At 38.8% G+C, this 18278-nt stretch overlaps 1 protein-coding gene across 2 annotated transcripts in view; it reads left to right on the forward strand.

Annotated features, from left to right (window-relative positions):
* The first annotated feature begins 368 nt into the window (after positions 1-368).
* The window catches only part of LOC128245143 (ubiquitin conjugation factor E4 A-like), a 28365-nt gene continuing 10455 nt past the window's right edge, over positions 369-18278 (forward strand). Inside the window, exons 1-6 of one of the 2 annotated variants that reach the window (XM_052963390.1) lie at positions 369-897; positions 4171-4206; positions 4424-4483; positions 4794-4847; positions 16879-16986; positions 17975-18078. In XM_052963390.1, the coding sequence (XP_052819350.1) occupies positions 4185-4206; positions 4424-4483; positions 4794-4847; positions 16879-16986; positions 17975-18078 (348 nt within the window). In that variant the 5' untranslated portion in view covers positions 369-897; positions 4171-4184. The remainder of the gene's footprint in view (positions 898-4170; positions 4207-4423; positions 4484-4793; positions 4848-16878; positions 16987-17974; positions 18079-18278) is intronic. The other variant, XM_052963397.1, reaches the window with a different exon arrangement.

Below are 18278 nucleotides of genomic sequence, written 5' to 3' on the forward strand. Positions count from 1 at the left end.
CGTCCGGATATTGAGGCAGGAAGCTACCAGGACGTGTTTCACGATTACGAAGTCGGAATTTCTGCAATCAAACTTCAGCATGAATTTACCGATTTAAGTGGCTCTTATTACATACATGGCGTGATAAACGACATAGTTTTTAACTTTTAAACGTAAAAGAGTTTATGATGTGCTCATTATTTAGATAAAAGAAGTACAGATCAAACTGCTGTCTCCAAGCAAATACTGCAGATTATACGAGTAGCTATTAAATTACGGAGGTTTGAGAGTTAACAGCGGTGAAGCCAACAACGTTGTTCACTTTTAGGTTCTATACAACCGACACGGAGCAACATTTTGGTGCCTGGTGGCCCAATATTATGTTTATATCATTTGGATTCGGTGTAATTTACGTTTGTTTTTCTTGTCAAAACTCTTTCGATTAACATTTAAAACAACGCAAGGTCACCAGACGTCCGCATTTCACATTAGTCTACAACTGGCTTATTCCGCGTTAATAATGTTCCTTTTCAATAAATGAAATTCATATCGAAGCAGGAACGACGATGAGATTAGTGTTATTATTAACAGCGAACCTAGATACAAAACATTGATTGGCAGTATTAAAGCTTTCGTCATAACATCGGCGAATGAATGCTATACCTTGTAAACATTGCCATATCGGAAAAAGACAAAATCGATACTCTTCGATTGAACACCTGATCTAGGGTGATCGCTGTATAGAACAAACGGGTTTTCGTACCTTTAGTATTGTATTCAATAAAGGATTTAATACTTGCAGTTTAAAATGTGTGGAAGTTGACCAAAAACTAGGACTCTATGTAACGAAAATGTTTAATTAAGTTATTTTAATATAATTACACAGACAAACAACGAAGTTTGGAACCACTGCTAAAGGTAGTAAATTTATCACTTCATACCTTTATTAAATATGCATTGATTTATGTTTTATTGTTTTATGTTTTTAAATCATACCATATGGCATATTACATGATAAGCAAATACTACCTCGCTGATGTAATGGACAGACCCATGAACGGACCACTAGCATATTCTACCTCGCTGATGTAATGCACAGACCCATGAACGGACCACTAGCATATTCTACCTCGCTGATGTAATGGACAGACCCATGCACGGGCCACTAGCATATACTACATCCCTGATAAAACGGAGAGACCCATGAACGGACCACTAGCATATACTACCTCGCTGATGTAATGCACAGACCCATGCACGGACCGTCTAGCATATTCTACCTCGCTGATGTAATGGACAGACCCATGAACGGACCACTAGCATATACTAGTTCGCTGATGTAATGGACAGACCCATGAACGGACCACTAGCATATACTAGTTCGCTGATGTAATGGACAGACCCATGAACGGACCACTAGCATATACTAGTTCGCTGATGTAATGGACAGACCCATGAACGGACCACTAGCATATACTACCTCACTGATGTAATGGACAGACCCATGAACGGACCGTCTAGCATATACTAGTTCGCTGATGTAATGCACAGACCCATGCACGGACCACTAGCATATACTAGTTTGCTGATGTAATGCACAGACCCATGAACGGACCACTAGCATATACTACCTCGCTGATGTAATGCACAGACCCATGAACGGACCACTAGCATATACTACATCGCTGAAGTAATGGACAGACCCATGAACGGGCCACTAGCATATACTACCTCGCTGAAGTAATGGACAGTCACATGAACGGACCACTAGCATATACTACATCGCTGAAGTAATGGACAGACCCATGAACGGGCCACTAGCATATACTAGTTCGCTGATGTAATGGACAGACCCATGAACTGACCACTAGCATATACTAGTTCGCTGAAGTAATGGACAGACCCATGAACGGACCACTAGCATATACTACCTCGCTGATGTAATGGACAGACCCATGAACGGACCACTAGCATATACTACCTCGCTGATGTAATGGACAGACCCATGAACGGACCACTAGCATATACTACCTCACTGATGTAATGGACAGACCCATGAACGGACCGTCTAGCATATACTACCTCACTGATGTAATGGACAGACCCATGAACGGAACACTAGCATATACTACCTCACTGATGTAATGGACAGACCCATGAACGGAACACTAGCATATACTACCTCACTGATGTAATGGACAGACCCATGAACGGACCACTAGCATATACTACCTCACTGATGTAATGGACAGACCCATGAACGGAACACTAGCATATACTTCCTCCCTGATGTAATGGACCCATATATGGAACACATTTATACTATGCAAATTAAGCATGACAGTGCTATTTCATAACATGCTGGTGCCGAAACATTAAATCTTAAAGAATCATTCATATTAATTATTTAGCCATTTTCACATATAAGTATTCGCTTCAAATGGTTAAATCTGATTGAATGTATAATGGTATCGATGTTCCCATAAGAAAGCTTGAATATATCAATAAACGTGGTAGCTAACATAATCTGCCTTCATTATCAAGTTCTGAGTCTGTGTCTTCGTTATCATTCCTTCTAACCTTCCTGCGATCATTCCTTGTAACCTTCCTTCCAGCATTCCTTCTTGTCTTCCTTCCATCATTCTCTCTTGCATTCCTTCCACCATTCCATCCATCATTCCTTCCTCACTTCCTTCCATTATTCCTTTTTGCATTCCTTCTTGCATTCCTTCCAACTCTCCTTTTACCATTCCTTCTCGACTTTCTTCCGCCATCATTTCAACCTTCCATCCATCATTTCTTCGTGCATCCCTTCCATCATTTCTTCCCGCCTTTCTTCCATTATTCAGTATCACCTTCCTTCCATCTTTCCTTCTAACCTACCTTCCATCATTCCTTCTCACCTTCCTTCCATCATTCCTTCCCGTCTTTCTTCCATCATTCATTCTCACCCTCCTTCCATCATTCATTCTCACCTTCCTTCCATCATTCCTGCTCGCCTTCCTTCCACCATTCCTTCCCGTCTTCCTTCAATCATCCCTTCTCATCTTCCTTCCATCATTCCTTCCCACCTTCCTTCCACCATTCCCGCAATCCTTCCATCCTTTTCGCCTTCCTTCCATCGATCCTTCTCACCTTCTTACCATCATTCTTTCCCGTCTTCATACACTTCCATCATTCCTTCCCGTCTTCCATGCATTATTCCTTCTCACCTTCATTCCATCATTCCTTCTCGACTTCATTCCGTCATTCGTTCTCACTTTACTTCCATTATTCTTTTTTGTCTTCCTTCAATCATTCCTTCTCGCCTTCCTTTCGGCAACACTTCTATCCTTCTGTTGTTTCCCTTTCTTTCACTATCTTATGCCTATCTATGTTTTCGGACTTTTAAGTATTTTTGTTGCGTCCGATATTTTTTGTTAGATTATTATGATTCGTCAGATAGTTCATACTCATATGACTTTAGTTGAAAAACCATGGATCGTGCATACATGACATCTACTTGCATGCCTTGAGTTGCAAACCATGGATCGTCCATTCATGGCTCACCCTTGCATGCCTTGAGTTGCAAAACAATGGATCGTGCAAACATGCATGGCTTATTCTTGCATGCTTTAAGTTGCAAACCATGGATTGTTCATATATGGCTTCTACTTGCATGCCTTGAGTTGCAAACCATGGATCGTGCATACATGGCTCATTCTTGCATGCCTTGAGTTGCCTACCATGGGTCGTGCATGCATGGCTCATTCTTGCATGCATTGAGTTGCAAACCATGGATCGTGCATACATGGCTTCTACTTGCATACCTTGAGTTGCAAACCATGGATCGTCCATTCATGGCTCATTCTTGCATGCATTGAGTTGCAAACCATGGATCGTGCATACATGGCTTCTACTTGCATACCTTGAGTTGCAAACCATGGATCGTGCATACATGGCTCATTCTTGCATGCCTTGAGCTGCATACCATGGATCGTGCATACATGGCTCATTCTTGCATGCCTTGAGTTGCATACCATGGATCATGCATGCATGGCTCATTCTTGCATGCCTTGAGTTGCAAACCATGGATCGTGCATACATGGCTCACACTTGCGTCATTTAAGTTGCAAAACCATAAAGTATGCCTACACTGCTCATTAAATACGTTTTACTTACGTTTTACCCTTACATGTATTATCCTTTCAGATGCACAGTAAATCATGGGGTCTTCAGCCAGTAAAGGTTTGTACAGTAGTATTTTTAAGCTACAAATGTTAGCATGGACTAGCAGAAAAATGACTTCTGCGATGGCCAAATGTTACAGTATACTGGAATTAAAGCGTCCCGTGTTGTATTTACGCTCGAATTATCTTCGATACATAGATGGGTTTTACTTGGAAACGGTAAAATGCATGTCATTTGTCCTGCCGACTCATTGTTTTATATTATCTTATCTTAGATTCCCATCTACCACAGAGGCCATTGTCAGAGCCTGCGGGACGCGGCTCGCTGCGAAAAGGTTCGTACATTTTTACATTTAAGCGCAACACATTGAAGCGGTTCAACACAAAGGCGACTTACGTTTATTGATAAGGTCATTTTCAGTCTAATTATAATTTGACTTTGTTGTTTTTAAACAGCAAACACTACCCGTGTTTATTCTGCAAAGTTTGATTAAATAAGGAATGTAGAAATCATCTTTGACGAATATTTTCTATGCTCATATTTTATGGCATGAACTAGTTATACTGCAGCTACTAGTAATCTAGTAATGAGAATATCACGTTAGATTGTTTTAACATGTGCTTTACTAAAGTGTTAATTTTCAGATCAAACTAATGGAAAGCTTGTGACTAACCCGACTAATTCCCCGTCAGAACAAGGTAGTTAAATGTATTGACTTAATACATTACAACAACATTCGCTCCCTACATAACGGAAACGCCCCATATTAAATATGCTCAAAGTCGAAAGCCCCTAGCTCCCTCCTCCATTTTGGTGAATTCATACACACAAGGGCCAGCCCGAGACAACATACAAGATTTACAGTTTAATAGTAGGTTATAAATTTGATTTAACTTTTTAATAGCAAAATCAAAGAAACATTCCAAAAACCCTGACATTTTGGTTTCGAAAAAGAAGTATATCTACTCGAATAAGTAATTCCATGATAACATGCGTTGATAGTAAGGCTAATCTCTTATGGTTGAATAACTCCTAGTCTTTTGACCATTAAGCTAAACTGTTTAAGCACCATTTTGGTCAAAATGCCTCATTTTAGCAATACCACACACATTTGGACACTACATCCTTACTTTACTTTTGGGCTTTTTTGACGTGGAAGCTTCACATGTCACAAAAAGATACGACTGATTACATTCGTCCATTCGTTAATACACGTACACATCATCCACGTACACAATATCTACGTACCATACACGTACACAACACACACGTACACAACATCCACGTACACAATATCCACGTACACAATATCCGTACACAATATCCACGTACAAAATATCCACGTATACCTCATACACGTACACAACATCCACGTACACAACATCCACGTACCATACACGTACACAACACGCACGTACACAACAGCCACATACAAAACATCCACCTACACTACATACACGTACACAATATCCACGTACATAATATCCACGTACCATACATGTACACAATATCCACGTATTATACACGTACACAATATCCACGTATTATACACGTACACAATATCCACGTATTATACACGTACAAAATATCCAGGTACTATACACGTACACAGTATCCACGTACCATACACGTACACAATATCCACGTACACAATATCCACGTACCATACATGTACACAATATCCACGTATTATACACGTACACAATATCCACGTACCATACCCCTATACAATATCCACGTATTATACACGTACACAATATCCACGTACCATACACGTACACAATATCCACGTACTATATACGTACACAATATCCACGTACCATACACGTACACAATATCCACGTACACAATATCCACGTACTATACACGTACACAATATCCACGTACCATACATGTACACATTATCCACGTACACAGTATCCACGTACACATCATACACGTACACACCATACACGTACACACCTTACACGTACACAACATCTATGTTCACAACATCCACGTACACAACATCCACGAACACGATATCCACGTACACAGTATCCACGTACACACCATACACGTACACAGCATCCACGTACACAGCATCCACGTAAACAATATCCACGTACACACCATACACGTACACACCTTACACGTACACACCTTACACGTACACACCATACACGTACACAATATCCACGTACACACCATACACGTACACAGCTTACACGTACACAATAGCCACGTACACAACATCCACGTACACAACATCCACGTACACAACATCCGCGAACACAACATACACGTACACCACTTACACAACAAACACGTACACAACACACACGTACACACGATCCACGTACACAATATACACGTACATAATATACACGTACACAACATACACGTACACAAGATCCACGTACACACAATCCACGTACACAACATCCACGTACACACCATCCAGGTAAACAACATCCACGTACACACCATCCACTTACACAACATACACGTACGCAACATCCACGTACACAACATCCACGTACACACCATCCACGTACACAATATCCACGTACCATACACGTACACAATATCGACGTACACAACATCGACGTACACAATATACACGCACACAACATCAACGTACACACCATACACGTTCACACTTACACGTACCCAACATCCACGTACACAACATCCACGTACACAACATACACGTTCACAACATCCACGTTCACAATATACACGTACACAATATACACGCACATAACATCCACGTACACACCATACACGTGCACAACATACACGTACACAACATACACGTACACAACATACACGTACACAACATTCAAGTACACAACATCCACGTACACAACAAACACGTACACAACATACACGTACACAGCATACACCTTGTGTACACGTGCACAACATACACTAACTAACGTACACATACACAACATACTCGTACAATACACATACAATACACGTACACAACATCCACGTACACAACATCCACCTACACAACATCCACGTGCACAGCATACACGTGCACATTATACACGTACTAGCATACACGTACACAACATGCACGTACAATACACATATCCTAGTACACAAAACACACGCACAGCATACACGTTCACAACATACAACATACACGTACACAACATACACGTACACAACATACACGTACACAATATACACGTACACAACATACACGTACACAACATACACGTACACAAAATACACGTACACAATATACACGTACACAACATACACGTACACAATATACACGTACACAATATACACGTACACAATATACACGTACACAATATACACGTACACAATATACACGTACACAACATACACGTACACAATATACACGTACACAATATACACGTACACAATATACACGTACACAACATACACGTACACAACATACACGTACACAATATACACGTACACAATATACACGTACACAATATACACGTACACAACATACACGTACACAACATACACGTACACAATATACACGTACACAAAATACACGTACACAATATACACGTACACAACATACACGTACACAATAAACACGTACACAATATACACGTACACAATATACACGTACACAACATACACGTACACAACATACACGTACACAACATACACGTACACAAAATACACGTACACAATATACACGTACACAATATACACGTACACAACATACACGTACACAACATACACGTACACAACATACACGTACACAACATACACGTACACAATATACACGTACACAATATACACGTACACAATATACACGTACACAACATACACGTACACAATATACACGTACACAACATACACGTACACAACATACACGTACACAACATACACGTACACAACATACACGTACACAAAATACACGTACACAATATACACGTACACAACATACACGTACACAATAAACACGTACATAATATACACGTACACAATATACACGTACACAATATACACGTACACGATATACACGTACACAACATACACGTACACAATATACACGTACACAATATACACGTACACAATATACACGTACACAATATACACGTACACAACATACACGTACACAATATACACGTACACAATATACACGTACACAATATACACGTACACAATATACACGTACACAACATACACGTACACAATATACACGTACACAATATACACGTACACAATATACACGTACACAACATACACGTACACAATATACACGTACACAACACACAACATACACGTACACAACATACACGTACACAACATACACGTACACAACATACACGTACACAACATACACGTACACAACATACACGTACACAACATACACGTACACAACACACAACATACACGTACACAACATACACGTACACAACATACACGTACACAACATACACGTACACAACATACACGTACACAATATACACGTACACAACATACACGTACACATTATACACGTACACAACATACACGTATACAACATACACGTACACAACATACACGTACACAACACACAACATACACGTACACAACATACACGTATACAACATACACGTTCACAACATACACGTACACAACATACACGTACACAACATACACGTACACAACATACACGTACACAATATACACGTACACAATATACACGTACACATTATACACGTACACAACATACACGTACACAACATACACGTACACAACATACACGCACACAATATACACGTACACAATATACACGTACACAACATACACGTACACATTATACACGTACACAACATACACGTACACAATATACACTTACACAACATACACGTACACAAAATACACGTACACAACATACACGTACACAATATACACGTACACAATATACACGTACACAACATACACGTACACAATATACACGTACACAATATACACGTACACAATATACACGTACACAATATACACGTACACAAAATACACGTACACAATATACACGTACACAATATACACGTACACAATATACACGTACACAATATACACGTACACAACATACACGTACACAATATACACGTACACAATATACACGTACACAATATACACGTACACACCATACACGTACACAGCATCCACGTACACAGCATCCACGTAAACAATATCCACGTACACACCATACACGTACACACCTTACACGTACACACCTTACACGTACACACCATACACGTACACAATATCCACGTACACACCATACACGTACACAGCTTACACGTACACAATAGCCACGTACACAACATCCACGTACACAACATCCACGTACACAACATCCGCGAACACAACATACACGTACACCACTTACACAACAAACACGTACACAACACACACGTACACACGATCCACGTACACAATATACACGTACATAATATACACGTACACAACATACACGTACACAAGATCCACGTACACACAATCCACGTACACAACATCCACGTACACACCATCCAGGTAAACAACATCCACGTACACACCATCCACTTACACAACATACACGTACGCAACATCCACGTACACAACATCCACGTACACACCATCCACGTACACAATATCCACGTACCATACACGTACACAATATCGACGTACACAACATCGACGTACACAATATACACGCACACAACATCAACGTACACACCATACACGTTCACACTTACACGTACCCAACATCCACGTACACAACATCCACGTACACAACATACACGTTCACAACATCCACGTTCACAATATACACGTACACAATATACACGCACATAACATCCACGTACACACCATACACGTACACAACATACACGTACACAACATACACGTACACAACATACACGCACACAACATTCAAGTACACAACATCCACGAACACAACAAACACGTACACAACATACACGTACACAGCATACACCTTGTGTACACGTGCACAACATACACGTACAAACGTACACATACACAACATACTCGTACAATACACATACAATACACGTACACAACATCCACGTACACAACATCCACCTACACAACATCCACGTGCACAACATACACGTGCACAATATACACGTACTAGCATACACGTACACAACATGCACGTACAATACACATATCCTAGTACACAAAACACACGCACAGCATACACGTTCACAACATACAACATACACGTACACAACATACACGTACACAACATACACGTACACAATATACACGTACACAACATACACGTACACAACATACACGTACACAAAATACACGTACACAATATACACGTACACAACATACACGTACACAATATACACGTACACAATATACACGTACACAATATACACGTACACAATATACACGTACACAATATACACGTACACAACATACACGTACACAATATACACGTACACAATATACACGTACACAATATACACGTACACAACATACACGTACACAACATACACGTACACAATATACACGTACACAATATACACGTACACAATATACACGTACACAACATACACGTACACAACATACACGTACACAATATACACGTACACAAAATACACGTACACAATATACACGTACACAACATACACGTACACAATAAACACGTACACAATATACACGTACACAATATACACGTACACAACATACACGTACACAACATACACGTACACAACATACACGTACACAAAATACACGTACACAATATACACGTACACAATATACACGTACACAACATACACGTACACAACATACACGTACACAACATACACGTACACAACATACACGTACACAATATACACGTACACAATATACACGTACACAATATACACGTACACAACATACACGTACACAATATACACGTACACAACATACACGTACACAACATACACGTACACAACATACACGTACACAACATACACGTACACAAAATACACGTACACAATATACACGTACACAACATACACGTACACAATAAACACGTACACAATATACACGTACACAATATACACGTACACAATATACACGTACACGATATACACGTACACAACATACACGTACACAATATACACGTACACAATATACACGTACACAATATACACGTACACAATATACACGTACACAACATACACGTACACAATATACACGTACACAATATACACGTACACAATATACACGTACACAATATACACGTACACAACATACACGTACACAATATACACGTACACAATATACACGTACACAATATACACGTACACAACATACACGTACACAATATACACGTACACAACACACAACATACACGTACACAACATACACGTACACAACATACACGTACACAACATACACGTACACAACATACACGTACACAACATACACGTACACAACACACAACATACACGTACACAACATACACGTACACAACATACACGTACACAACATACACGTACACAACATACACGTACACAATATACACGTACACAACATACACGTACACATTATACACGTACACAACATACACGTATACAACATACACGTACACAACATACACGTACACAACACACAACATACACGTACACAACATACACGTATACAACATACACGTTCACAACATACACGTACACAACATACACGTACACAACATACACGTACACAACATACACGTACACAATATACACGTACACAATATACACGTACACATTATACACGTACACAACATACACGTACACAACATACACGTACACAACATACACGCACACAATATACACGTACACAATATACACGTACACAACATACACGTACACATTATACACGTACACAACATACACGTACACAATATACACTTACACAACATACACGTACACAAAATACACGTACACAACATACACGTACACAATATACACGTACACAATATACACGTACACAACATACACGTACACAATATACACGTACACAATATACACGTACACAATATACACGTACACAATATACACGTACACAAAATACACGTACACAATATACACGTACACAATATACACGTACACAATATACACGTACACAATATACACGTACACAACATACACGTACACAATATACACGTACACAATATACACGTACACAATATACACGTACACAATATACACGTACACAATATACACGTACACTATATACACGTACACAATATACACGTACACAACATACACGTACACAATATACACGTACACAATATACACGTACACAATATACACGTACACAATATACACGTACACAATATACACGTACACAATATACACGCACACAATATACACGTACACTATATACACGTACACAATATACACGTACACAATATACACGTACACAACATACACGTACACTATATACACGTACACAAAATACACGTACACAACATACACGTACACAATATACACGTACACAATATACACGTACACAATATACACGTACACAATATACACGTACACACCATACACGTACACAACATACACGTACACAATATACACGTACACAATATACACGTACACAATATACACGTACACAATATACACGTACACTATATACACGTACACAATATACACGTACACAACATACACGTACACAACATACACGTACACAATATACACGTACACAATATACACGTACACAACACACAACATACACGTACACAATACACACGTACACAATATACACGTACACAATATACACGTACACAATATACACGTACACAACACACAACATACACGTACACAATATACACGTACACAATATACACGTACACAATATACACGTACACAATATACACGTACACAATATACACGTACACAATATACACGTACACAATATACACGTACACTATATACACGTACACAATATACACGTACACAACATACACGTACACAACATACACGTACACAATATACACGTACACAACATACACGTACACAACATACACGTACACAATATACACGTACACACCATACACGTACACAATATACACGTACACAACATACACGTACACAATATACACGTACACAATATACACGTACACAATATACACGTACACAACATACACGTACACAACATACACGTACACAACATACACGTACACAACATACACGTACACAACATACACGTACACAATATACACGTACACACCATACACGTACACAATATACACGTACACAACATACACGTACCCAATATACACGTACACAATATACACGTACACAATATACACGTACACAATATACACGCACACAATATACACGTACACTATATACACGTACACAATATACACGTACACAATATACACGTACACAACATACACGTACACTATATACACGTACACAAAATACACGTACACAACATACACGTACACAATATACACGTACACAATATACACGTACACATTATACACGTACACAACATACACGTACACAACATACACGTACACAACATACACGTACACAACACACAACATACACGTACACAACATACACGTACACAATATACACGTACACAATAAACACGTACACAACATACACGTTCACAACATACACGTACACAATAAACACGTACATAATATACACGTACACAACATACACGTACACAACACACAACATACACGTACACAACATACACGTACACAACACACAACATACACGTACACAACATACACGTACACAACATACACGTACACAACATACACGTACACAACACACAACATACACGTACACAACATACACGTACACAATATACACGTACACAATAAACACGTACACAACATACACGTTCACAACATACACGTACACAATAAACACGTACATAATATACACGTACACAACATACACGTACACAACATACACGTACACAACACACAATATACACGTTCACAACATACACGTACACAATATACACGTACACAACATACACGTACACAACATACACGTACACAACACACAATATACACGTTCACAACATACACGTACACAATATACACGTACACAACATACACGTACACAACATACACGTACACAACACACAACATACACGTACACAACATACACGTACACAATATACACGTACACAACATACACGTACACAACATACACGTACACAACATACACGTACACAATATACACGTACACAACACACACGTACACAACATACACGCTTACAACATACACGTACACAACACACAATATACACGTTCACAACATACACGTACACAATATACACGTACACAACATACACGTACACAACATACACGTACACAACACACAACATACACGTACACAACATACACGTACACAATATACACGTACACAACATACACGTACACAACATACACGTACACAACATACACGTACACGACATACACGTACACAATATACACGTACACAATATACACGTACACAACATACACGTACACAACATACACGTACACAACATACACGTACACAACATACACGTACACAACACACAACATACACGTACACAACATACACGTACACAACATACACGTACACAACATACACGTACACAACATACACGTACACAACATACACGTACACAATATACACGTACACAATATACACGTACACAATATACACGTACACAACATACACGTACACAACATACACGTACACAACATACACGTACACAACATACACGTACACAACATACACGTACACAACATACACGTACACAACATACACGTACACAACATACACGTACACAACATACACGTACACAACATACACGTACACAATATACACGTACACAATATACACGTACACAATATACACGTACACAACATACACGTACACAACATACACGTACACAACATACACGTACACAATATACACGTACACAACATACACGTACACAATATACACGTACACAACATACACGTACACAACATACACGTACACAACATACACGTACACAACATACACGTACACAATATACACGTACACAATATACACGTACACAACATACACGTACACAAAATACACGTACACAACATACACGTACACAATATACACGTACACAACATACACGTACACAACATACACGTACACAATATACACGTACACAACATACACGTACACAACATACACGTACACAACATACACGTACACAACATACACGTACACAACATACACGTACACAACACACACGTACACAACATACACGTACACAACACACACGTACACAACACACAATATACACGTTCACAACATACACGTACACAATATACACGTACACAACATACACGTACACAACATACACGTACACGATATACACGTACATAATATACACGTACAAAATATACACGGTACACAAAATACATTGATAAAGATAAAATCGGCCAAATTCTTCAAATATAACAATACAAGAAATGTTATTGTATTTCCATTTTATTTCTAGCTAAGATCGAAATTATTTTTTTCAATTGTTTTTCAATTTGAGCACTGATTATTTCGTCAAATGTACAGTACAAGAAGTTTATCATGAATTCTTGTTTTTGCATTTTAAGTCGGCTGACTTTAAGAGGATAGACTAGACTGACATGTTATCAAATATTGGGATCATTCATGCAATACACGTTAGTCCCATACTTGAAGACATCAGCAGAATAAATTAACAACTGTATGATTAAATAACAAGTGAGTAAATTAAAACTCGGATATTAAAACATCATATATCTATAATGTTCTACAATTGAATAACCTCAATACGTTATAGGTATTTTATCACGGACAAGATTATCAATTGGACTTTTATCACCCATAATTCATGATGTTATCGTTCGAATATGTCACGGCATTGCATTCATTTTGTAGAAGTTTTTTTCTGGCCCATTTTTCACTGACTGGCACTAAGGTGGTTAAAAGTTCTACAAAAGTGACCCTAACCCTATGGTATTTTTTCGTATACTGGTTTGATTCTTTAAAAAATTGTGTGAGTGTGACCTCACCGGAATTCCTCACACTTATGAAGAAATATTTCTTCTAAATCCTGAACTCGATGCTCGGCTAGATATTGTACTGATGGTGTGAACGGATAAAGTCGATTAATGCCCTGAATACGTGTTTCCCGTCAATACACCATGCAAAACAAAGATCATGGCTTTGATCCTGGCATTGAACTGTGGTTTTTGATCGAAGCGCTATTTTTCGCTTTGTAAATAATTTGTAACCCTCACAATATCTAGAATGATACCTAGTATTATAATGCCCGTCCCTATGGACGTCTGTGTGACCTCGTAAATTGATGGTAAAATAAACGGTGTAAGCTAAGTTATTGAACAATGAACGCGGTCAAATAAATAAGGGCTTCAGGACTTCAGACAGCATTACCAACGCTTTTTCTGACACATTTTTAGTATCTTTTATCAATAGAGAGCTCTTATTTGATATTTCGGCGTTTGTAATGTTTGTAACAAACCTTCTGCTCACATTTCACAGGAACTTTTATTTTCGATGTCTAGCCATATATTCCTCATACTCTATAACCATGGCTGTGCAATGGGAGCGAGTTTCTTTGAAAGTGTTGTAATCAAACTAAAAACATTAAAACTAAAAACTTGTTCTAATGCCAAAGCTAGAACTTGCAAATTATTTTGTCATGGGGGATAAAATCAGAAAAAAATGTGTAAAAGATATGTGCGTGTTTCAGGATCGACCGCCAACAACAACAATGTGCTCCAGCACCGGGGTAAGGGCACGTCTGTGGCCTCCACTCTCGAAAATACCGTATATGAGCACGTGTTCCATGTGACCACAGGTAATCGTTTGAGTAATCAAAGGACATATTAAACACAATAACTGTAAAATGTTGTATTCCTGTGGTGGCTGCAGTTGCATCGGTGGGCATATATAAATTTATGTATAAATATGGCGCGATTACGACACACCCATATTTGAAATACAATTGGTCTGATGTCTCTGTAGTTTTGGAAACAGTATCACGGCAACAGCGTGAACAAGATTGTGTTAGCAAATAAGTAGATTTTGAAAATGCCCCCACCAACTCTCAGGACAAAGCTGATAGATCACCTGACGGTAATGCATGTTTTCAAGTTCCAATAAATACTTGCTGAATATTGCTATTTAAATTAATAACTATTTAAACAAGCAGATCAATGCCTAGGGAATAGCACAATGCACATCCTGTCTTCGTCTTTATAACGAGTAATCGCCATTGTCATTGCTGCAAATCATGCGCACAAGCGAATCCAGGGGGAGGGGGTGCACAAGGCACCCCCTATATTCAAAGTTTTTTTTAAATTTCAATCTAGGAGAAAAACAGAAATGAAATACCCCCAAAATGCACCATTTCGGACTAGAAATTGTTATTTCTTTCTCTGATGCGCGGGATTCACTGAGATCTTCTGAACATTGTGCTCGAAATCACGTATGCGCAACATGCAATATTAACGTATACAGCTATACCATGTATAAGCATGGTAAAATACGCTTGTTATCACGGTCAGTCTTTGGTTTATTTCATTGGAGAGTGGCTGGATATATTGGTATTTGCCCTACATCAGTCGAACTATGTTTGGGGAAAATAATGTACCCAAATCATGAATTCCATACAATAAGGAATGACGAACTTCCGGAAAGTGTCCACAAAGACGACAGTAAACATATATCGGCACAATGAAGGCCTATACCTATACGCCATATATAACTTCTTTCTTCATCTCATGATCCCTATCCCCATTTACGGACGATATGTTCGACATTGTAAAACCTGCATTCCTTTACAGGCCAGACGACGGGGGACGACCTTCCGGAGACGAGCGTGCTGCTTGCGGAGACCGCCAAGAAGGCCGGAACCCCCGCACTCCTCACACACACAAACATAGAGGAGGTATAGTTGTATAGCAACATTGTTTTACTCACTGGTGGCGGTATCGGCCAGAGACAGTGCAAAATATATTTATATAATAATTTTCATTCGAAATTACAATGCTTGTTACAATTATAAAACTTCATCAGTATGTCAAAATAGAGCTCCATTGTCAGTATATATTTAAGAAAGGAAATGCTCTATTTAGCTGAAAAGTCTCA

The sequence above is a fragment of the Mya arenaria genome, chromosome 2, assembly GCF_026914265.1.
Source record: "Mya arenaria isolate MELC-2E11 chromosome 2, ASM2691426v1".
Taxonomy (NCBI): domain Eukaryota; kingdom Metazoa; phylum Mollusca; class Bivalvia; order Myida; family Myidae; genus Mya; species Mya arenaria.